Source organism: Gopherus flavomarginatus, chromosome 14 (genome assembly GCF_025201925.1).
Source record: "Gopherus flavomarginatus isolate rGopFla2 chromosome 14, rGopFla2.mat.asm, whole genome shotgun sequence".
Taxonomy (NCBI): Eukaryota; Metazoa; Chordata; order Testudines; family Testudinidae; genus Gopherus; species Gopherus flavomarginatus.
Genome location: NC_066630.1, coordinates 37,423,008 through 37,447,555, shown reverse-complemented (window position 1 = coordinate 37,447,555; position 24,548 = coordinate 37,423,008). Strand labels below are relative to the sequence as shown.

Sequence of the window (24,548 nt, the reverse complement as noted above, 5' to 3'; positions counted from 1 at the left end):
TGCTACAGATCAGAGCCGCATAGACAGTGCAGGGCAGAAAGAGTCAGCACAAAATTCCCACCCAGCACGCTTTCCCAAGCAATTTAAATCAGCCAGTCAGGTGTTCCAGCTCCCATCTCTGAGTGTTCTGTCCCCTCCCCGATCTGTGGGGCTACAGAAATGCAGGTGGCTCTCAGTGCATTAAAGATGTTTCTAGCACAGCACTGTGTGTACAGGACAGGAAATACACAAATTCCAGTTATTAGAGAGACAAGGTGGGTAAGGTGATATCTTTTATTGGACCATCTTCTAGTGGCGAAAGAGACAGGCTTTCGAGCTTACACAGAGCTCTTCTTCAGCTCTCTTTCACCAACAGAAGTTGGTCCAATAAAAGATATTACCTCATCCACCTTGTGTCTCTAATATCCTGGGATCAACACAGCTACAACAGTGCAAACTCCAGCTATGTCCCTTAAAGGCAGAGATTTGGAGCAGAGACCCATCCCTAGCGGTCATTGCAGGAACCTGTCAGAGGATTCTAACTGGTCTCTCGTGGCTTCTGCTGGAAGATCAGCAACCAGCAGCAGATCAATGCATTTGTTGCTCTGGACAAATCCTAACTGCTAGCTGAAACCAGCAGGTGCCAGCTGGCATGATCTGAAATCCACACTTGGGAGAACAAGGGTTCTCTGGGGTGTCTGCGGTTCCGCAAGGGAAGGCTGAGTAGACCTCACTTGAGGTGGTACTAGGAGGGGCAGATGCACTCCTCCTTGTTAAAATGCAGGGGTGGGTGAGACAAAAAGTTCAGTGAATCCTCAGTGTTCAGATCTCTTCAGGGCTGGCACCTCAGGCAGTTCAACATGGTCAAACACCACAAGACTATGTCTGCTGAGGTGAACCGGCTATAGGGTCATAGGGACAAGAGATGGAAGGGCCCCCTGGCAAGGGAAAAGACTGAGTTGCTGGGACTAGGCCAGTGGTTTAAGATTTCCAAAGGAGTCCACACCTCCACTCAAAACTTTTTAGGGGCTGCAAAAAAAAGGTTGAAAAACACTGAACTAGGCTCTGCAGTCAGACCATGTACAGCTGGATCAGTTGATAAAGTGATTGCCAAGCCCTAGCTGGAATGAAGCTACTGCCTAATGCTCCTTCACAGCCCCCGGGGCCGGGCTTATCCATACCTGCCTGCCTTTGTGGTCAGACCATTAGAGCTCTCCAACAGTTGCTCACATAGCTGAGCCCTACCCTGCTGCTGTGAGAAGTTTTTCGAGGCTCCTTTAGCTCAGCTCTGTTGAGCAGCTGTAGGTGTGGGGGGCAGCTGGAGGATTTGCTGTTTAATGGCAATGGAATTCATCCCACCCTTAGTTGGGGGACTCCCTAGACCCTGGAGCTGGCTAGACAAATCCAGCAGGCATGAGGAATAGATATAAATGGGAAACACACACTCAATCACTCTCACACCAAACTGTCTTTGCATCCTAACCTGAGCCGCTTATAGCACATTGTAATATACCCCGGGGCTGGCAAAGTTCTGGATTTTTTCATACAAACCCCCAAAGAAAGTTACCCCCCAGCTTGAACCCCTTATCCTCTAGCTCCTGCTGACTGGAAAAGCAGAGCACACAGTCTTTATTCTAGCTAGTGTGTAAAGATAAGGGTGTGGACATTGCAGCTCCAGGAGAAACTCAGGCTAGCCCAGGGAGCTCAGACAAAGGAGGATAGCAGGAGCTTGGATGCCGGCAGCTAGCCTGAGCCAGGCATGCTCCCAAGGACAGTGTAGACATACCCAGTGAAGACTCCTCTGTGATCTCTGGAGTTGCTCACCAGCAGCTTGCCAGTCCCAGAGCCATCAAAACATTCTGACCAAAACCCCACTCCAAGCTTCCTCATGAGCAAGAAACTGAAAAACACCCATACAACCACATAGCCAGGTGTGCCTTAAAACTCACGTCCTTCCAGAGGGATCAAAGACACACCTGGCCCCAGCCTGTTCGTTTTACATGAGTAGCCCCATTTGGCCCCCATGCGTAAGGTACCAAGACTTGGCCCAGCGTCAGCTGGTGCTGTTCATTTGTTACTGGGGGTGACAGGACTGCTCTGCTGAGAACAGATACCAGCTGAGTCCAGTGGGCTCTGCTCAGAGTTGAAACCCAAAGAGCTGCACTCAGCCCTACAGGGGAACGAAATTCCCCTTTCCTAGTTTCGCAGCAGCGCGGCTTAAATAAGTGGGACCCTTCAGCCCCCTTCCTGGCAGCCCCGTCACGAGAGAGTCCTGCGGGCGGCTGAGTCCCCTGGCCACAGATCTTCAGCTGGCGGCTGAAATCAAGGGGGGCAGCGGTTCCCCGGGCATTTCAAGGGCAGTGCCCTCGCCAAGCGCTGCCCACCTCTGCCGGGCCAGCGCTCCTGCGGCCACACCCGCCTCTTGCTCAGGGATCAGCCAGCCCCGCCTGCCCCAGGTGAGCGGCGCAGCCCCACACGGCTCGGGGGGAAGCAGGAGCCCGGCACGTTCACACGGAGAGTCCCGGGGATTGGCGCTTTGATCGCTGCCACCCCCCGCTGTAACACAGGGGCTCCAGCCCGCCTGGCCCGGCCGCACCCGCGGCAGAGCCGGTACCTGTGCTCCGGCGAGGGGCGCTGCGGCCGGCCGGCCGGCGGTGGGAGCTCTCCGCTGAGGCGAGCGAGGCCGGGCCCTGAGGTACCGCGTTAGGCGCCCGGCCGGGGGAGGAAGCAGCCTGCAGCCCCCGCGGGGAGCCTGGCGCTGGGCTGCACCGAGGGCGCCGCGCCCCTGAGGGGGGGTTTCCCGCCCGGCTCGGCGCCGCTTCAGCCCCGCGCGCTCCCGCTTCTCGCCCTGCGGCAGCTCGGAGCGTCTGGGCTTCACCTGCGCTGTCCTGTGAGCCGCCCCGGCGTGCGAGTCTCCCCCGCCCCTCACAGCGCGGGCGCCGGGCGGGGCTTGGACAGGCCAAATGCGCCGGGAAACAGGCGCCCCGACTTCCACAAGGGGCCGAGACTCCCATTTCAGAACAAGCCAGCCCCTGAGAACCGCAACAGCCGCCAGCCGAACACTAGCCAGCGAGCAGCTCGCCGCCAGACACGAGCCCAGGTTCTGCGGTTTATTTCACAGGGTTGGCATGTCGGAAGGACAGCCGGGCGCTGGCTGGTTGCCTGCCACCCTGAGCCCTCACAGCTCCCACCGCACGAAGAGACTGTCACACACAGAGGCACCCTCATACCAAAACGTCCTACACACACGAAGTGGGTATTCACCCACAAAGCTCATGCTCCAATAGGTTTGTTAGGCTGTAAGGTGCCACAGGACTCTTTGCTGCCTACACACACACACACACAGGCACCCTCAGCTGACCCTACACACAGACACACAACTGGCACCCTTACACCCCTACACACACACATAGAGACATCCTCAGACCCCCCCCCACACACACACAGAGGCACCCCTACACATGCACACACCTTACACTGTCCCCCACACACAGGCACCTTCAAAGCCCTACACATATGCCAAAGAGAGACTGATGGTGTCTCATTTCTCTCCCCAGTATTCACCGTCCCCTGAGGTTTAATGCACTAGTGTTTAATGCACTGCATATCATTACCGAAATAGATGGCTTGATAACTGCACTCTGGTGTGAGGCCCGGGAAGGAGAGGACAGCTCTGTTAACAAGTCAATGAGAAGTATAGAAAGGATGGGAATTAATATGCAAATTACTGATATTATTACAGATTGATTGGCTCTTGTCTAGCTTCCCACCTGCCTCAGATAAGCAATAGCTAGAACAAAATAGAAAATCCACAGTGTCCTTATTGGCCTTGTCCACACCAAGGTCCTTCTGGTGTTAAAACATAGCTCCTTTGGCTGGGGATCATCCACTTTTAAGGCTATTTGGTGTATGTCTGCACTGCAATGTCAGCCCAGGGTTAGCAGAACTTGAATTAATAGACCCTGGGTTTGTTAACCTAGGGCTTGAGCGTCTACGCTCATTTGTAACCACAGGTTAGCAACTGTTGAATCCTGGGGCTCCAGTGTCTATATATGCAGGCCCAAGTCCAGTCACCCATATGCCAGGCTTCCTCGTTTCCTCCCCAGATGTGGCCCTTTGTGGTGCAGTGAAGGAAAACTCAACTGTCCAGAGGGCAAAGAAAGTCAGCCTGTGGGATCATGGGATACTTTTGGCAGACTTCCAGTCCAGTAGGTCTGCGTCTACATTGCAAAGCAATAGGGCTTGAACCCTTGGTCCCAGCTTCACTCAGGGTCAGAGCCTCCACCCGCATGGGGCCTGCAGGTCCTGGGTCCAAGCACTGGGATTGCATGATTTGTGTGTAGAGTAAAGGGGGGTGAGGCTTGAGCCTGAGTTCAAACCCTGAGTTTGGTCCTCTGTAAACTTTGTTATAACGAAGTTGAAAGACACTCCCCCTTCTCCCCGACCCCGGCTGTAGCCTGGGCTTGTACATCCTGGAGAAGGGACTGTATTGTAGCTCTCCAGCACCTTTGGGCCTGCCACATGGAGCAGCATGGAGGATTTTCCCCTTTCTCTACTAGTGCCAGGCCACTTGACTCCATGTCAGAATATGTCAGCTGCCAGCCCCAGTTCTCTGCTGGGTTCCTGTCCAGACTGAGCTATTCAGGCTTCATCTGCCTCATTTTTGTCCAACATTCTGTGTTCTTCTGGCACCACATAACACAGGTGTGATGCACAGGAGCTGTGGGAAGAGACTTAACTTCATTTCCTGTCATAGGGCAGAGGCTTCAGTGGTTACTGTGCGTTCACCCACTCTCTTGGAAAGAGAGAGAAGAGAAAAAAGTTAGGTGTGTGGGAAGACAGGGTGGATGAGATCATATCTTTTATTGGACCAGGGAGGCAGAGAGAGAGGTATGATTAGCTATTTAACTGTCTGAGTTAACCATGGCCCCAGCCAACCCTTAGCTAACGTGGGTTTTGCTAAAATAGCTGTATGGGGCTGCTGGCTGAGCAGCTCTTTCTTCTGCAAGTGCTTGTTCACATACACATTCCACCCTTGCTGTGTGCATGCCTAGAGGACTTGGCCAGAGACTCTTCACCAGCAGTACCTGTCTGGCTAGCGCATGCACCCTGAATGTCTTTGTGCCCACCCCCTCTGTCGGAGCTGGCAGCAAAGCTTGCTTTTCCTTGCTTATCAGCAGTTTCTCCTTGTGTAAATAGTAGTTAGCATAGTCGTTAGTCTGTGTTGTATAATGTTTCCTTTGTTCTCCTCTATAGGAAATCCTTGTGGATACTCTGGTACCAGCTTAGTCATGCATAAGTCTCCAGGTTTTAAAAATTGCCCCTCTTGCCAGGCATTCATGCCTGTTAATGACAGGCATACAAGATGCTTCCTCTGTCAAGCTATGAGTTTGGTGTGGTGCTCATGGTAATCGTGAATTTGAATAGAACCCATAACCCCTACAGAGGCGACGCCTCTCCCTCCGGGCATTGTGATCTGGCCCACATGATCACAGCACCACTCAGGTTTTGTGCATCTGCCCTGCTGTAGATGGAGGGGTGGATGTGTCAAACCCAGCATGCTAGGTCTCAATGCCAAACAAATCTGGTCGTCCACCCCCATCTCTGCCCACAGAGGGATGGATTTCCCAGCGCAGAGTGGCACTGCAACCACATGGGCCAGCTTTCAACACGTGGAGTGGGGACCCAGGCCCAGCCCCGTGGGACAGGGCAGTTGCTGCGGCATGGGCTCACTATCCAACCCTTCCTTCTTTTGCCACACCTCTGCCATTAAATGTATTACAATTTTCTGTGAATAAAAAGTGTAGCCTTACTCATCTGTTTAGGTGAAGGGCATGGTAGGGACAAATGCAGTGTTCACGAGTCCTTCTCAAGGGTATGTCTCCACTGCAATCAGAGGTGGGAGTGCAGCAGATGGAGCATTGATCTAATTAGTTAACAAATAGCACAAGTAAAGCCGCAGCAAGTTGGGCAGCAGCATGGGCTGTATAACCCTGCCCAGGACCCTGGCTACGTACGTGAGTAGCTAGCCCCCAAGAGGAGGCAAGGTGAGCCTCAACAGCACCATAGTTATTCCTCCATTCAGCCTGACTCCTCCAGAAAGTGGCACAAATTTCCATGAAGAAAGTCTTCCGCTTTGGCATGAACATGTTCGACACATCAATCTCAAGGCGGCCAGTGTGACTGCTGCACACCAATTATTCTGGATTTTCCCAACCCATCCCCTCCCTTTGGGGACTTGTTGTACCACTTCCCTGCTGCCTGCAACTCCATAACCACTGATCAGCGGGTTCTAGAGACTATGGAACAGGGATACACCATCCAATTCTTGCCCTACACACAGCATCCTCTCCTGTCCCTATTCACAAAATTGTACTGCTTCAGGAGCTGCAGTTTCTTCTAGCTCTTGGAGTAACAGGCGTGGGGGTCCATTTATATCATATGGAAGTGAATTCTACTCCTGATATTTTCACCCCAAATGAGAAGGGGTTGTGGCTATCCTAGACTTAAGGAAATTGAACATCTTCACCAATAAGCAAAAATTCAGGTTGGTGTCCCCTGCCTCCTTTTTCCCATCCTTAGATCCCAATGATTGGTACATTGACCAACAGGATTCCTATTTTGATGCAGTTATCCACCCAAGCCACAGAAAAGTACTTAAGGTTTTTAGTATGGGACCACCACTACCTCTCATCAGTCCCACAAAGTCTTACAAAGTGCATGGTAGAGGTAGCAGCACATCTCAGATGACTCAGGTATTTCCACCTCTGGACAACTGATTGATTTGTGGTCACATCAAGTGATGAACAGCATCCACCAGAGCCAGTCTCTGTTTGCACAGATGCGTCTGAAAATAAACAAGGACAAACTGATACTATTCCCCGTGCGAAGAATTGAGTTCATTGGGGCCATTCTCAATTCTACAACTGCAGCCACTGGAAAGATTTCACCAATCTATAAGTTCAACCGAGAACCACAGGGAGCTCTTGTCTGAGGTTGCTGCTGCCCATGGCATCTGGCATGTATGTGACTCAGTGTGTCACATGTCACCTGAGGTGCATGCAAAGCTGGGTGATGTCTGTATATCAGCCAAACAAGCATTTCTGGACATGCTGATCTCCTTACCTGCTCAAATCGTATCATTGTTACATTGGTGGAGGAGTCTGGAACACATCTGCACAGCAGGGTATGCAGTTCCCCTTCTCTTCCATCAAAGATGTGAGTGATGGACACATCCACTCTGGGCTTGGGAGCTCATCTAGATAGCATATAAACTCAGGGGCTCTGGTCCAGCCAAGAATCAGCTTTCCAAAAAAAATTTTTTGAGCTGACAGCTGTTTTTTATGCCTGTGAAGTTTTCCTACCATAAAAGGCCTTCCCAGTCCAAGTAATGACAGACCATATGACTGCTATGTTTTACCTCAAGAAACAAGGCGGGCTGAGTTCCAGCCCATTATCCTCTGGCACTTCTGCATCTGGAATGAAATCACCCTCAGGGCATCTCATCTTCTCAGAGTGCAGAGCATTCTAGCAGGTCACCTGTGCAGAAGTCCATCCATGCCCATGAACAGACTCTGACGTACAAAATAGTTAAGATGATTTTCAATAAAATATCCCTGCTTTTGAACTATACCCTACCAAGGAGAATAGAAAGTGTCACCACTTCTGTGCCGGGGCGATAACAGATGTGTTCGTGCTTCCTTGGGGCTCAGATCTTATGCATTCATACCCTCCATCCCCAGGATTCCCAAAGTCGTCAGAATGATTCCAATAGCTCTGGCATGGCTGAGGAAATTATGTTTTTCAGATCTTCAGAGTCCGCCAGTACAGCCTTCCATAAGCCTGCCACTTCTCTGAGACTGAGTCACCTAAGATCTTGGCAAAGTCCTCATCTAGCTCCTAGCGGATTTTGACTGCCTAACACCATCAGAGGTTCTACCTATGTGGTGTCCAGAACATCTTGTTTAACAGCAGGAAAAGCTCAGCCAGAGCAACTCACCTAGCTAAAACAGGGAGAGAGGGGGTGGGATTTTCAATTTGGGCTAGCCTTCATCCAAGGAAGATATTGTGGAATACCTGCTAGACTTAAAACAAACAGGTCTCTCTATGAGTTCAATAAAAGTCCGCTTTGCAGGCAGTTATCCAGTCACCTTCTGTTCTATAGGCGTTCTGTTTTTTTCCCATCCTATGGTGGGAAGGCTTCTAAAATGCCTAAAGGGATTAACCTCCAGTAAGGGAACTAGTGTCTTCCCTTGACCTTAATTTAGTATTGGCAAGACTTATGCAACTACCATTTGAGTCACTGGCTTTCATGTTCTTTCTTCCATTTGTCAGCTAAGACAGTCTTTCTAATGGCAATAACATCATCTAGGAGAGCTTCAAGTTTTAATGGCAAGGCCCTTATATGCTGTATTTTGTAAGGACCAGGTCTCACCCATTGTTTTTATTGATAACGGTCTCAGAATTTCACATTTGTCAGTATCCTTTCATTAGGAGGGTAGTGAAGCACTGCAATGGGTAACCTAGGGAGGTGGTGGAATCTCCATCCTTAGAGGTTTTTAAGGCCAGGCTTGACAAAGCTCTGGCTGGGATGATTTAGTTGGGCTGGTCCTGCTTTGAGCAGGGGATTGGACTAGATGACCTCCTGAGGTCTCTTGCAACCCTAATATTCTATGATTCTGAAACTGCATGCTCCTGGGGATGAGGAGAGGTTATGTTTTCTAGGTGTCCCCAGGGCAATCTCATTTTACGTAGACAGGATGACACAATTTAGATCATCAGCAAGGCTCTTTGTAGCTTGCTCAGAGAGAGAGAATTTCCAACTGGATATCTGTCTGCATCAGGACATGTCATGACTTGGCAAAGGGGACAGCATCATTCTTCTAGGGCTCAAGTACCTGAGTGGCTTTTCTCAGAAATGTACCAGTCCTAAACACTTGGCAAGCAGAAGTCTGGTCTTCGGTACAAATGTTCACTCATTATGTTCTCATTGAAGCATCCAGAGCTGACGCAAACTTTGGAAAGGTAGTTCTACACTCACTGTTTAAGTAGACTCCATCAAAGGAGCACTGCTTGGAAATCACTAATAGTGGAATACATTTGTGCATGATTACTTAAACGAAGAAATAGTTCTTTACTTGTACAGTGACTGTGGTTAGAGATGTGTTGTGCACATCCATACTCCATGACTCGCCCTCCATCCAGTCTATTAATATCACAATTTCAGCAGTGAAGGAACCTCATGCCCTCAGTTGGAAGCACGAGGCCACTCAGGAAGGATGCATGCACCGTCCCAACAAGTACTGCTGGCCCAAAGGTCTTCTGATCAAGTGCACTGGGCATGCACACACCAACAGTGGAACACAGATGTACGCAACGCATCTTGAAGAACAACAGTTGCCATATAGGTAAAAGTAACCACATCTTCTTCTAACTGGTCTTTCCTGTGTTGCTGTGCATTACCCTGGTGGAGTTGCTACATCATTGTGTGAAAAGAGACAGCTGAGCTGTTCTGTGGCAGAGCTGCTTGTGTTGTTCTCATTACACAAACATTTTCATTCCCACGGGAAAGAGGAACTTCTTGCCTCAGACTCTGCCCACCAAGATCTCCCAAGGGGATTCCAAACACACTGTCTGCCAGTGTCCCTGCAGTGTGACTGGTAACGCACAGCCCATGTGTGACCATGGCTAACACATCCTCCTTTTGAAGAGCAGCCATTCTTGCACAGAGAGGGAGCAGCAGATGCAACATGATAGTTTTTCATCACGGTCAGTCACATAATTGTCTCTCTGTGCCTCAGCACGTGGCCCTGGAGCAGATTCATGTGGGCAGAGATCAAAGCCAGCTGTGATGGGGGAGGTGGACAGGAGGATGGTAGGGAATGAGGAGATGACGGATGGGAATAGGAAGACTCAGCTGGACCAGGCATTTAGCCAGGGCTGGTATAACCACTAGGTGAACTAGGCAGCTGCCTAGGGCGCCAAGATTTGGGGGCACCAAAAAGTGATGTCCGGCGTCCCAGGAGTCAGCTGAGTGGGGCAGGGCAGGGAGCGAGGCCTCCATAACAAACCCACCCAACAGCGAGGGGCATTGCGCAGGATGGTCAGCAGGAGCCTGCAGCGGAGCAAGGATGAGACAGCCAGCCAGGCACAGCGACCAGCACAGCCGAGGGACGAAGCCGTTGGGGGAGGCAGGACGCGGTCCTGAGCTCAGGTGAGCTTCTTCCTCCAACATGCCACACCTGGGGCCGGTCGTAGCCACCTCCTTGGGCAAGGGAAAGTGAAACTAAACCCCGCAGCAGGACGGAGGGGAAAGGGCTGGGGCAGGTGCCGCTTCCAAACACTGCCCTTGCCCCAGTGGCACTGTGCCAATGCAGGGAGCCGGCCCTGATCCCCAGGGAGATCCTCACCTGCTCCCTGGGAAAGCCTGGCTCTGCCCTCCTTGCCCCTGGGTTGCCCCCGGAGGGTGAAGTACTCAGAGCCTAGGAATGTTTAGAGATCCTGTGAGCTGGATCCTTGCTCATAGGTTCCCCTGGGCCAGAGGGACTGTTGTGATCATCTCCTCTGACCCCCTTGTATTAATTTTAATGAACAATGCCACATTATGCAGTATTCATTTCTGAAAGTTTATAATAAGCGATGCTCTGGGGGGAGGGGAGCAGGAGGTGGGGCATAAGGTGGAAGTTTTGCCTAGGGCACAAAATATCCTTGCCCCGGCACTGCATTTAGCTTGACTTGAGCCTGAGCCACAGAGGGTGGCTCCGGATCCAGATTGCCCCAAGCTGAGGAGCATTCAGATCTAAGGACTTGATTCAGGCCCATCCAGCTCTACATTCTCAATCTTTAAATAAACCTGATCCATTGTCACAAGACAAGCCAATGCCATCAAAGTGCAGGGAATCAAGAAGCCAGCCTTGGAGATAACAGGAAAGAGAATGTGGTTGAGGGGAAGCATATTGACTTGGAGAGAAGGTTTGGGGACTTGTTTGCTCCTGTTCTGCAGCGCAAAACTACAAACCTAGAGGGGTAGACCCAACCAGGGCTGGCTTTAGGAAGCGCGGGGCCCAATTTGAACAGTTTTGATGGGGCCCCGATAGGGATGACTTAAAAAAAACCCAAAACACGTGGGGCTTGTACTCGCCGGGTGGTGCTCCGAGTCTTCGGGGGCACTCCGGTGGCAGGTCCTTTACTCACTCCAGGTCTTCAGTGGCACTGAAGGACCTGTCGTCGAAGTGCCACCGAAGACCTGGGGTGCCGCCAGGTGACTAAAAATTAAAAAGGCGCCTCTAGCCAGGGAAGGGATTCTCAATGGGCGCGGAGCCCTCTTAGGCACGGGGCCCGATTCGGGGGAATTGGTGGAATAGGCCTAAAGCCGGCCCTGGACCCAACACCTCCTGAATTTGTGGGATGACTCTGAATCCCATGTGAGGCTATGGAGTCTACTGCTGTCTGAGAGTCCTGAGGAGAGCAGGAGGCCAAAGAGAGACTGCAGAGACCTGGGAAAGGGATTGGGGTGGTGAGGGGGAAGGACTAAGGGGATGAATTTGGGAATCGGAGACTGTAGGGCAGGGGTAAAATCCAAAAGCTGGCTATGCTGTCAAGATGAGTCCTGCTTGGCTTTATCTGTGGGGACCCTGTCCCCAAGGTACCAAGCACCCACTCAGAGGAGAACTTATATAGCAACAGATGTTTGTAATCTTTGAATTGTTGATAATCTGTGGTGCACCTGCTCCTGCTTAGTCACCAGCATCACCTGTTCTTTAGTTATCACAGAAAAGCTTTTCTTGTTATCTGTTGACATGGAGATGGTCAAGTGCCCCCACCGCAGCTACAGTAAAGCTTGGTGTGTATGCAAGAGAGAGCGATCACCTGAAGGGCAAGAAGATACCCTTGCCTCCTTAAATGCATCCCAGTGATTCAGCCATCCTGACTTGCTCCCCCTTATTAAAATGTCCCCTGCTTGGCTCTTGGTAAGAGTGTTATTAAGCAATAAGCCCCTTCTCTCCCTTCCGATTAGTTAGTCTTGACATACATTGTCATAAATGTAATCGCTTTTTTCTTTCTGGTGGCTAGAGGCTGCTAGCAAAGATCCTGGGCATTCACTCCATAGGGATTTTATACTGTCATATCTCCACTTCGCCTTCTGTAGGTGCCCCAGGGGGGTTCTTCCTGCTCCAAGTGCTTGTTTCCTGTAAGCTTCATTCCACATATAAGCAGGTACTGGTGTGTGTTAAAGGTGAATGGATACAAGACTCTGAGACCCGCAGCGTGGGCTCTACCATGCAGCGTTTACCTTTTAATGTCACAGCCTCCAGCTGAGTCTTTATCTTCAGGTCACCATGACTGATTTGCTGCCCTTAGTTAGGGAACGCTGTAAATCTCCATGGTGTCAAGTATCAAGGGGTAGCCTTGTTAGTCTGTAGCCACAAAAACAAGGAGTCTGGTGGCACCTTAAAGACTAACAGATTTATTTGGGCATAAGCTTTTGTGGGTAAAAAAACTCACTTCTCACTACATACATCTGAAGAATTACAGATGCAGGTATTATATTATCTGTAATTTTCACTCGATACATCTGAGGAAGTGAGGTTTTTTACCCATGAAAGCTTATGCTCAAATAAATCTGTTAGTCTTTAAGGTGCCACTGGACTCCTTGTTCTTTTTGTAAATCTGCAGTGCATTAGAAGAACAACAGCAACAAAAAAATCCAGCCAAACAAATTATAACACCTCCTCTCCCCTTGTCTGCCTTCAAATAGCTCCATAGTCCTCAGAGTTGGAAAGGACCTATGAAATCACTGATTCCATCCTTGCTAGTACAGGATACGGTCCTCCGATCAAAGATAAGGCCTGTATTCTATGTATTAGGCAATCAGCTCCGTCCATTGTGTGTATGAGTAAGAATCAGCCTGGGAGAAAAGAACATTTCAAATCACTTGTTTTGTTGCTGTTTGTGACAGAAGGCTGGAAACTAGCAGGGGAACCGGCTCTGATCTCTTAGGCGCCAATCAGTTTCCCTAGAGAAGGCTGATTAGGACTGTGCAACTGATTAGCTGATCAGGCTAGGAGGGCTAATGAACTAATTAGCCATAGCTGAAGGGTGTAAAAGAAGACACTGGAAGGTAATGAGGAGGGAGGATCTGGTTTAACTGAGTCTAGTATGTGTGGGAAAGGTGAGGATTGTTCTTCACTGGCCTTGTGGGAAAGGGCAAGAGACACTGTAAATACCTTGCTGCATGAGACTGTACTGGTGGGGGAATGTAAATGAATTTCTGGAGGTGCCACTTAATGGACAGAGCCTGAGTGGTTTCTGGGTATGAAAGAATGGGTATGAAGTGTGCCCTGTGGCACTTTCAAGAACAGAATGACTTTCAGATCCCTATCTGATGTTACCGTCTTGAAGTTGAATGAGTTATTTGTAATAGATACGATCAGGTCTTACAACATTCGTGTAGGGTTGGCTGCTGTCTCAAAATGATACCATAGACTGAGGATGACCCTGCTTCATCTGAAGTCAAGGTATATCTGCCACTGATTACAGATGCTCAAGAGCACCGAGACCAGGGCTGGCCTTACCAAGAAGCGAACTGAGGCAGCTGTCTCAGGTGCCAGACAGAGTGGAAGGGTGCAACTAGGACCCAGAGAGTAGGAAATTGTGTCTGCTGCTGGTGCATATGTATTCTCTCTGCTCTAGATGCACAGAGATGGTGGAGTGCTGTGCTGGAGGAAGGAGAGCCCAAGAGACATAACAGGCAGGCAGGAGAGAAGGTGAGAGGGAATAACAGAAAGCAGCTGGAGCTGCAGGGAGAGAGAGAAGGAGGAGCCTCTTATGTACCTCTCTAGCACACCTAGGAGCTTGAACTGATTAACACCAGCTTCTCAGGGAGCTTCCTGTTTCCTGCTGCTTCCCTGAACCCACTTGAGGAGAACAGGCAGTCAACTGAAGCAGTAGGAGCCAGTTAGGCCCTTAAGATGCTGATATCTTCCCTCACTCAGGCCCTGCTACCAGCCTGCTTATTTGTCCTCTTCAACTGAGTGTTGAGAGCCACTATAGCTGGCACAGAACAGCAGTTATGAGTGAAAGAAGAAAACGCTCCTCTGGGGCAGCATTCAGAAAAAGAAAGAAAGCAAAGGGAGCTTTTCTGTCTAAGCAGGAAGGAGCTCTCCTGAGATACATAGACACAAATGTTCACGGTGAGCCTTCCGGCCCCAGTGAGGATGTGAATGGTGAGGAGATGCCTGATCTTCAAGTTAGACAGAATGCAGGTGACCTGACAGCTACTGCAGCAACCACATCGCCATCTCAAATGGATGTAACCATGCACATTCCTGAAGAAAAGTGTAGCTCAGAGAAGAGTGTGGTTGAGGTGCAAGAAACAGCTGCTGCTGAGTTTAGTTCCTTTAGTCTAGATGATCCAGGACTGTGGACCCATTTGAGCAGTAGCCTGAGGAACTTCCTTGTACTGCATGGGCCACAGCAAGTGGGAAAACTTCATGTTCCCCAAAGACAATGAAAATAGAAATTTCCATCCAACACATTACTGGTGTGAAATCCCCAATGGTGACAAAGTGGAGAGGCCCTGGCTTATGTACTCAAAAACCCAGAATGCTGCATGCTGTTTTTGTTGCAATCTCTTCCAGTCTAATGTTCCAGCCACATTGGGTTCTACAGGAACAAAGGACTGGAAAAATCTGGCAAGCCATGAGAAGGCAGCAAATCATCAGAGAGCATTACATAGGTGGAAAGAGCTTGAGATGAGACTAAGGTTAAAGGCCACCATAGATGATCAGCATCGAGAGAAGATTGCATCAGAGTCTCTTTACTGGCAAAATGTTCTGAAAAGGCTCATTGCCATTGTAAGAATGCTTGCTACCCAAAACCTAGCACTGTGTGGCACTTCAGATCAGCTGTATGTACCAAACAATGGAAACTTCCTTAAAATTGTGGAGCTGATGACTGAGTTTGATGCTGTACTCCAGGAGCATCTAAGAAGAGTCACCATCCAAGAAATGTACTAACACCACTACCTTGGAAAAACAATTCAAAATGAGATCATACAGTTACTGGTAAGAAAAGTCAAACAGAAGATTGTGGCAGATCTGAAGTCAGCAAGATATGACTCTGTTATTCTGGACTGCACACCTGACATCAGCCATACGGAACAATTGACTTTAATGGTGCATTTTGTAACAACAACAGAACCTAGTGAAAATGCCTCTGCAATGGTGACTGACAGAGCATTTTCTAGAATTTATTGAGATTGATGATATTACAGGAGCTGGTATGACAAATATGCTTCCTAAAAAGCTGGAAGATACGGGAATTGCAAAAGCTGACCTGAGAGGTCAGGGCTACGATAATGGTGCCAACGTGAGAGGAAAGAACAGAGGAGTGCAGACGCGGATCCGAGAGTTAAAGTCTTGAGCTTTTTTTGTCCCAGGCAGTTCTCATTCATTGAACTTGGTGGTCAGTGATGCAGCATCAGCTTCTAGCGAGGCTGCTGAATTTTTTAATGTAATTCAAAGCATCTATGTATTTTTCTCTGTATCAGCTCATCAATAGCAAATTTTGAAGCAACATCTGGCAACATCCACTGAGTGCCATACAATGGGAAAGTCGAGTGGAGGCGATAAAGCCTGTCAAACACCAACTTGGGAAGATAGATGATGCCATAGTTGCCATTATGGAGGATAATGCTATGACAGGAATTGTTCGTGGGAGAACAGTGGTAGAGGGAAATGGAATCACCAGGAAACATACATAACTTAAAATTTCTGTGTGGCTTAGTGTTGTGGCATGACATACTGTTTGAAATAAATGTTGTAAGCAACAGACTCCAAGGTGTTGACCTTGATATATCTGGAGCAATGGAACAACTGCACAAAGCAAAGTCATACCTACAGTCTTATCCAAGGGATATGGGATTTCAAAACATTCTGAAGTATGCACAGAAGTTGGCAGAGGAACTTCACACTGAAGCTATTTTTCCACCCATTCAAGAATACAAGAGTCACTGGAGAAGAAGACATTTTGATTACGAGGCACGGGATAATCCCATAAGAGACCCCAAACAACAATTCAAAGTTGAATTCTTTAACCACTTGCTAGATTGTGCAATACAGTCAGCTGAACGTTTTATGCAGCTCAAGGAACACAGCGGTGTATTTGGGATGTTGTATGATATTCCAAAACTCCTCACTATACCTGAAAAAGACCTACACCAGCAATGCAGGGCACTAGAGACTGTTGACATATCATGACATACGCGATATTGATGCAAGTGATTTAGGTGATGAACTGAAAGCCCTTTCAAGATACATTTCAGCAGGATCAACTCCAAAGGCTGTTCTGGAATATATGTGCACAAATAAGATGACCACCCTCTTTCCAAATGCTTTTGTTGCTCTGTGCATACTTCTAGCACTTCCTCTAACAGATGCCAGTGGAGAACGCAGCTTCTCCAAGCTGAAGTTAATAAAAAACCATCTATGCTCCACGATGACACAGGAGAGGCTGGTCGGCCTTGCAACCATCTCAGTAGAGCATGAGCTGGCCCAGACTGTGGACCTTCAGGAAGCAGTTCAAATCTTTGCAACCAAGAAGGCACGGAAAGCACCACTTTGATTATTCAAACAGATAAAAATGCCAGTGTTTACTATGCAGACAAGAAAACTTACATTTGCTGTTCAGGCATTTGAAAGTTAAATGTTACTTAAAAATCTTTAACAAGGCATTGTAAGTTGCTAGTTCTCCTTTATTGGGGTAGATAGCAGAGCAGTACCATGAGAGAAGTAGAACAGGAAGAAGGCAGAATTGAGATCTTTCAAAGTTTTGGCCCAAGCGAGGGGGCATCATTTGAGCTCCCCTCCTCAGGTGCCAAAATGTGTTGGGCCAGCCCTGACTGAAACAACCAACTCCCATTGAAATCAATGAGTGTTATGTCCCTAAATAACTTGGCAGATCTGGTTGTGAGTCCACAGTGACTGGACCTTAACGAAAGTGGCTGCACCTCAGCATGTGTTAAATTTAAGGGACCTAGAGGCACTCTTCAAATCTGTTCACTTTGTGTTGTTACCTGTTAAAAATGTTTCTCTTAGAACTGACTCCTCCCAGATGAAAGCATTCTCTTGCCAGAGAGTGATGTGATGGAGCTGAGGACCCTGCCTCTTCTCTGGGCCATGAAGGTGACTTCCCTGAGGGTTCTTTTCCTTCCAGTCATGAACTTCTAGAGGGAAACTAATGGCCTTAGCTAAGCTTGGGAGCCTTAAATCTGACCAGCAGAGGACTGGGGCTCTGGTGACTTAGAACTGTAAGATTTTTGAAGCCCAGTGGCTTTTGGATGATATCATTGCAATTTAGGGTATTTTTCCCTTTATCCTTTGTAAGATGACCTGCAGGAGACACTAACTATGTTTGTACCTTTATTGCTTCTTTATCATGGCTAAAGAGAACCGAAATGCTTATATTTAGTTTATCTTGTCTATCTGGGAAGGCTCTATGGGCTATTAGGAAGCTGGAAGCATCTATGTTGTCAGAGGAACCAGATTTGTTGGGAAGGGAACAGATTATTTTTCAGCCTGTTTAAACATTGTCTTGCTATGTGTTAGCACCTGACAAACAGTTGGAAGAAAAATCTTTGTGAAGTATTGACCTCGCTCCTGGGTGTCTGCAAGACTGGAGGCAGCAGCTGACTCAAAAAACACTGTATCTGCTCTCCCCTACAGAGGGGGATGATGACCAACACTGATTTAATGTGGGTTATGTTAACTTGATTGGGGGGTTTCTCTTGATTGTTAAAGATCCAGCACAAGCGGGTGCCTTCTGTTTTCTAACTGAAGTGGTGGAGATACTGAAAGTTTAACAGAAAGCTTTTCTCCCAAGTGCTGCTTGGATAACTGTGGGGTTGGACTGGACTGTGTCTTAAGTTCTTGTATTGTGTTATCACCGTGGTATCGAAGCGTATTAAGTGACATGACTAGCACCTGTGGCATGTGGTTCCAGGCACTCTCTTTGAACAGCTTCCCTTCTATCTGGAAGCAAAAGACTCCAAATCCCACAAGGGCCATGGGGCAAGATGTTTCCTGCAGCAGACCATGGTCTGTTTAATTACTAGTTTCAGATTTGGAAATTGAGACAGGTCAGGCCAAGGGAGAATGGGGAAATGAGGCAGGAGAGCCTGGCAGAGCTGGTAAGAGTGGAATGTGGTAATGGGAGGCCTTGGACATTTGAGGAAAGGACCTTTGGCTCCCATGCTAGCACCCCGACTTGGTAGGACGGGCACCGATGGAGGCCACAGAAAACTTAGAGATGGAGGACCATGAGGATGACAGAATGAGCCGGACTCATGAGCAGAGAGCTATGGCCAATGGGGAGGTCGGATGTCTCACCGATGATCTGCTAAAAAAGAATTAGATAAGTTCATGGAGGCTGTTAGCCAAGATGGTCAGGGATGCAACTCTATGCTGTGGGTGTCCCTAGCCTGTGATTGCCGGAAGCTGGAAATGGGCAACACAGGATGGGCCACTTGATGATTACCTGTTCTCTCTGAAGCACCTGGCACTGGCCACTGTTGGAAGACAGGACGCTGGGCTTGATGGACCACTGGCCTGACCCAGTAGCGCCATTTTTATGTTCTTATCATTGGTCTGGATGGCCCAGTCCTGATCTCACTGGTTCCCTGATGCCCACTGCTGAGATCAATGGTGCCTTTTGGTTGTTGCTAGAATTGCTGGCCCCTTCCTAGTTGTTTCTCAGCTCAGTGGCTTCATGCTGGTCATGACCCTCATCCTGGCTGTTGTGGGTCTTGGTAGCTCTGTGCTGGCTATCTATGGGTTTGCCATCTGCCTCCTGGTCACGGCTGGCATTGGTTGCCCCTAACTATTGTTGGGGGTAATTACCCTGTCTTTGCCCCTTACCAGTTATAACCCCGTTACAGTTAACTCTGTCTTTCCCCTGTTAAAGTGTTGGATACATTTTTTTAAAAATGTGATTAGTCCTTGATTGGTTTTAATTTGTAATGTCCCAGAGGTAATAGCAGCTGTATATTTATTCACCTGGCCAAAGCCCCAGGCCTCACTGACAAATGCATGACTGGAAAGGAGTCTAGCTTACCTGTGTATTAGTATTGTTACAATAGATGTTGGTTATAAGAATGTGTTTAGAGCTGATGGAACACTTGTAGGATGCTGTATGTATTAACTTCACTTCAGGGGCGTGCACGGGAGATTAAATTTGACTGATTTTGGAGGGGTACATTAAACACATTATACACATTAAACCATATCAACAAAAGCACATACATCATATGCATAAAAAAAATTGCAGTACACTCACCATTTCAATGAAAATCCATGCTCTAGGAACCATCTGAATAAATGTATTTCCAAATACTTGGCTGTGGCGGGGTCACAGAGCTCCTTCGGCCTCAGGGTTGCAGCGGGGAAAGTGAGGAAGCTCTGTAACTCTAAAAACGTTTGCTAAGACTGTAAAGCCCCCACAGTTGGGGAGAACCATTGCCAAGTGTGAAATGCTAGTTCACCAGAAGAGATGTTATTTCCTCCCCAACAAAAGAAAGTCTAGAGACATCAAAGACTTGTTGTTGATTGCTTCTCCCACACCCCTGAAGAGGGTAGGTGCACTTGCCCTCATCCCATCACAGCTTGAATGTTAAAGGAAGGGAATAAAAATGCCTGTTAAGGAGAAATTGTTATCCCTGTACTGCTTGCACTCTGCGGGGCAAAGATTTCTGAGCATAAGCAAGGGATCCCCAGCAGCAAAATCATGTGGTTACCTTTTTTGATGGGTAGCCAGTCAAGACAGAGGCCTCCTGAGACTGCGCTGCTTGGGGAGAGCCAGAAAGCAACCCCATAATGGTCAGTGCTGAGGATGGGGGGCAATAATGACCTACCTTCCAAGGGGAGTAGTGGGGGCAAAAGACATATCTGGCTTTAAGATTAAACTTGATAAGTTTATGGAAGGGATGGTATGATGGGAGAGCCTAATTTTGGCAATTGATCTTTGATTATCGCCAGATAAGTATGCCCAGTGGTTGGTGATGGGATGTTGGATGGGATGGGATCTGAGTTACTGCAGAGAATTCTTTCCTGAGTGCTGGCTGAGTCTTGCCCACATGCTCAGGGTTTAGCTGATCACCATATTTGGGGTCGGGAGGGAATTTTCCTCCAGGGCAGATTGGCAGAGGCCCTGGAGGTTTTTCGCCTTCCCCTGCAGTGTGGGTGGGGCATGAGTCACTTGCTGTTGGATTCTCTGCAGCTTGAGGTCTTCAGACCACAATTTGAAGACTTCAATAACTCAGGTATAGGTTAGGGGTTTGTTATAGAAGTGGATGGGTAGGGTTCTGTGGCCTGCTTTGTGCAGGGGGTTGGACTAGATGATCAGATTGGTCCCTTCTGACCCTAGAATCTAGGAATCTACCCCTGAGAGGGGCTGAGCCTCCCCATGCTCCCAGTGAAGTGCAAGGGTACAAGGTATACTTGGTTCAATCCTTATCTGACTAATCAGCATGCATTTGAAAGCAGCTTGTGGTTGGCAGGGAGAAAAGCAGCTGCAAGGTGTCAACCTGTCTGCCCACAGGCACTAGCTGGCCTTCTCAGAGGGTCGGATGCTCAGCTGGTATAAATTTGCATAACCTCTATTAAAGTCAGTGGTGCTACCCTGACTCACACCAGTTGAGGATCTGGTCCAGAAGTACCAGCCTCTGCCAGGGGATCTAACCTGTCTGCCTTGAGCCACCTGCCACACGGGAAGTGCCTGTGCCTCTTCTCTGCAGGACCACTCAGAGGTGCTAACCTTCCTCTCCAGCCATGCCAGAGGGTGTGCTTAAGTGGTCGTCACAGCTCTGGACAACAGCTGCTCATCCCTGCCTGGGTCCCTGGGAAGCAAATCTCTCTGGAATCGTTCTCTTGGGGATGTAGGAAGGCACAAAAGGAGCAGACCGAGCTGGAAGGAGAAAGCACTTTGATCACAGGAACTATGTTTTGGGGAGCACTTTGGGACCAGCAAACGGGTATATGGGTTGGGGAGGACCCAATTCTTGGTCTCCCAGGTCCAGGGGAAGTCAGGGGAGAGGATTTCTCCTTAAATCTCAAAATCTGGCTTGTGAAATTTCCCTTGTAGAGCCTGGACACTAACCCAGGGCTGATGTGTATCAATGTGTGCAACCGTCACCTGAATGGTAAGTTTTTGGGGCAGGGACCATCCTTTTGTTGTGTGTGTACAGCACTTAGCACAATGGGGTCCTGATCGGCGCCTCTAGAGGCTACTGCAGTACAAGTTGGGAATAACGGTGTCTGTGCTGGGCGTTGCTTTTCTCTGCTGGGGGGCCTTCCTCCCGTTGGAAGATAACTGGGCTGCACTGAAAGGGAGGTTTCCTGGGAAATACTGTGCTCTGAGGGCATCATATATCTTCTTATTAAAGACATGGAGAATGGTTGGCCTTAATGAGCCCCAGGCAGGTATCTGAGGCTCCATCACTCGCTCTGACTGGCGGCACTGAAAAGCTTAAGCAGAGGCTGGAGAACCAGGTATCATTCCTGGTAGGCTTCAGAAACTGCCCTCTATCCAGCTGTGAAGGGCTAGGTGTTGCTCCTTGAGGAACTGGTCAGGAAGGGTCACTGAACCATAAGAGCCCCTGTGCTATACCCAGGTCTAATATGCTAGCCAGACAGTGGACCTGCAGCTTCTCAGTACCTTTGCAAATCAAGCTATTTAGGAGTGGGTTTTGGCACCTAGCTTTAGACAAACCAGTTAAAATGTTGGTCTGAACCGCTCTGTGCCTCAGTTTCCCTATTAGGAAAGAATAACCCCCTTTTTACCAACTCCAAGAGGCTTAATTAATCTCTGTAAAGAGTTTTGAGAGCCTTGGATGACAGATGCTATAGAACGTCCCCATCTAAGTAACGGTACAGCTCTGGGGGGGGCTATGTGTTTTGTGCTAGGTGCTGTACAGAAGGGCCTAACCTGGAAGGCTTCTAGAGGCAACTGCACTATGAATGTTAAAAAATGTTCGTCTTCCACACTTTTCTCATGGTACTCACCTGTGCGCTAGAGCTGTAACCATGTCTACACGGCAGTGGCAGAGCTGTGTGCTGAAGTGCCATCGTGTAGATGCTTCCTACGTTGACAGAGAAGGGGTTTTCATCGATGTAGTTAATCTAGGTCAGAATTCTTCCACTGACCTAGCTTTGTCTATACTGTTGGCTAGGTCAACCAAATTACGTTGCACCGAGGACAAATTTTCCACAGCCCTTAGTCACGTAGCTAGGTTGACCTAGGCTTAGCTATGCCTAAGCTTAAGTTGTGCACTCAAAGCAGAGATTCAGCCTCTTTGTTACATGCGAGGAATAGGGGGCATATCCTCCTCGCATTTACAGCACCTGCTCTTTGAGCACACTCTGGGGACATGAGAGTTCACACTAACAAGCACAAAGTGGAGTGCGTCTAGAGAGGCAACAGCTGAGTAGCTGCTTTCCTAGAAGCTGTAACCACACAACATGTAGCTACCACATTCACACATTGTAACATTGTTTGTGAGCCTTTCTGCTGAAAAGTTTCTCACCAACCGGGCTGCTCAGAGCGGTGTATCAACACTCGCAGCCACAGCAGTGGGAATGCTGGTATAGACACGGTGCGGATGGCCACTCATGGTTTTGTGAGTGTATCACAGTCCTGCTCAGAACATTGGAGAAACTCTTTAGACAGAGACTTGTGAAGCCCCAGCCTCCAGCGACACGAGAATCAGGTGATTTATTTGCACAGCAGGGTTGTTTGTTTTGATGGAGTTAGGCCTTTAGCTTCCTGTTGCCCTTCATAGAACCTTTGGGCATTTTTGTGCAGTGACTCACCGGCCTTTATCGTAGTGATCAGATCCTACCTCTGGGAGCATGAGCCAATGCAATGATGGAGGCAGTGGCAGCCTGAAAGATAATAATGGGATGGAGATCAGAGCTGGGGAGCCCCTTCTATTGTTAACTTCCCCTCTGCATTTGGCTAAGAGTGACTCAGAAACAGGATAGCGGAGTGTGTCATGTATTCTTATAGCAAATCAAGGCTGGCCACAGAGCTTGCTTATACACAACAGATGTATTCATCCTAAGATCCTTTAATTCTCTGCCTGGTATGGCTGAGGTGTATTTTAAGGTACAGTAACTCCTCCCTTAAAGTCGTCCCGGTTAAGGTTGTTAGGTTACTGATCAATTAGAGAACATGCTCGTTTAAAGTTGCACAATGCTCCCTTATAATGTTTGGCAGCCGCCTGCTTTGTCCACTGCTTGTAGAAAGAGCAGCCTGTTGGAGCTAGCTGGTGGGGGCTTGGAACCAGGGTGGACCGGCAGCCCCCCTATCAGCTCCCCACTCCCCTAAGTTCCCTGTGCAGCAGCCGCCCAGCAGGCTATCAATTGCCGGCAGTTCAGCTGTCCCTCCCCCCACTGTCATGTACTGCTCCTGCCCTCTGCCTTGGAGCTGTCTCTGGGAGCCTCCTGCTTGCTGTGCGGAAGAGGGAGGGGGATAATGTCATTGTGTCCCCCTTCCCCCTGCACCCCGCTTATCCCATCTCCAGAGAGCAGGGGGACACACAGGAGGGAGCTTGCTGACAGCAGCTGCTGTCTCAACTCACTGATCTACTTCAAAAGGCAGTGTACTTAGAGTGGGGTCAGCGTACTTAAAGGAGAAATGCGTCTCTCTCTCTCACACATGGTGTGTGTCTCTGGGCTTGTCTACATTACAAAGTTGCAGCGCTGGTGAGGGGGTTACAGCGCTGCAACTTAGGAGGTGTACACATCTGCAGGGCATCACCAGCGCTGCAACTCCCTGTTTGCAGCGCTGGCCGTACTCCCGTTTTGTCTCGGGTGTAGAGGATCCAGCGCTGGTGATCCAGTGCTGGTAATCAAGTGTAGACACTTACCAGCGCTTTTCTTGACCTCCGTGGAATAAGCAGGTATCCCAGAATACCTGAGGAAGCCTCTGGTAATCAAGCAGGTCTCCTTCCCTGCGGTTTGCTCTCGCGTTCCCCGAACCCCTGAGCAAGCAGGTCTCCTTCCCTGCGGTTTGCAGGGGGGTTCGGGGAACGCGAGAGCAAACCGCGGCGAAGCTGGTCTCCTTCCCCGGTTTGCTCTCGCGTTCCCGAACCCCCGTGCAAGCAGGTCTCCTTCCCCGGTTTGCTCTCACGTTCCCCGAACCCCCGAGCAAGCAGGTCTCCTTCCCTGCGGTTTGCTCTCGCGTTCCCGAACCCCCGTGCAAGCAGGTCTCCTTCCCTGTGGTTTGCAGGGGGGTTCGGGGAACGCGAGAGCAAACCGCGGCGAAGCTGGTCTCCTTCCCCGGTTTGCTCTCGCGTTCCCCGAACCCCCCTTGAAGCCGCCCAACAGCGCTGCAGTGTGGCCACATCTAACACCACTTGCAGCGCTGGTTGCTGTAAGTGTGGCCACTCTGCAGCGCTGGCCCTATACAGCTGTACTAATACAGCTGTAACAACCAGCGCTGCAAAATTGTAGATGTAGACATACCCTCTGTCTCTCTCTGCCATGCGGTCTCCCCTCCCTCCATTCCTGCTGCCT

At 49.2% G+C, this 24,548-nt stretch overlaps 1 protein-coding gene across 4 annotated transcripts in view; it reads right to left on the bottom strand.

Annotated features, from left to right (window-relative positions):
* Positions 1 to 3,008, bottom strand: part of ADGRG1 (adhesion G protein-coupled receptor G1) — a 39,314-nt gene extending 36,306 nt beyond the window's left edge. For 2 of the 4 annotated variants that reach the window (XM_050923292.1, XM_050923291.1), the window contains exon 1: positions 2,594 to 2,737. Coding sequence is in view for 1 of the 4 variants with exons in the window: in XM_050923289.1 (XP_050779246.1) it covers positions 2,858 to 2,993 (136 nt within the window). In the remaining 3 variants the exon portion in view is untranslated. Of the gene's footprint in view, positions 1 to 1,765; positions 1,788 to 2,593; positions 2,738 to 2,857 lie in introns of those variants that run through there. The other 2 variants (XM_050923289.1, XM_050923293.1) reach the window with 2 other exon arrangements.
* Positions 3,009 to 24,548: the final 21,540 nt, after the last annotated feature.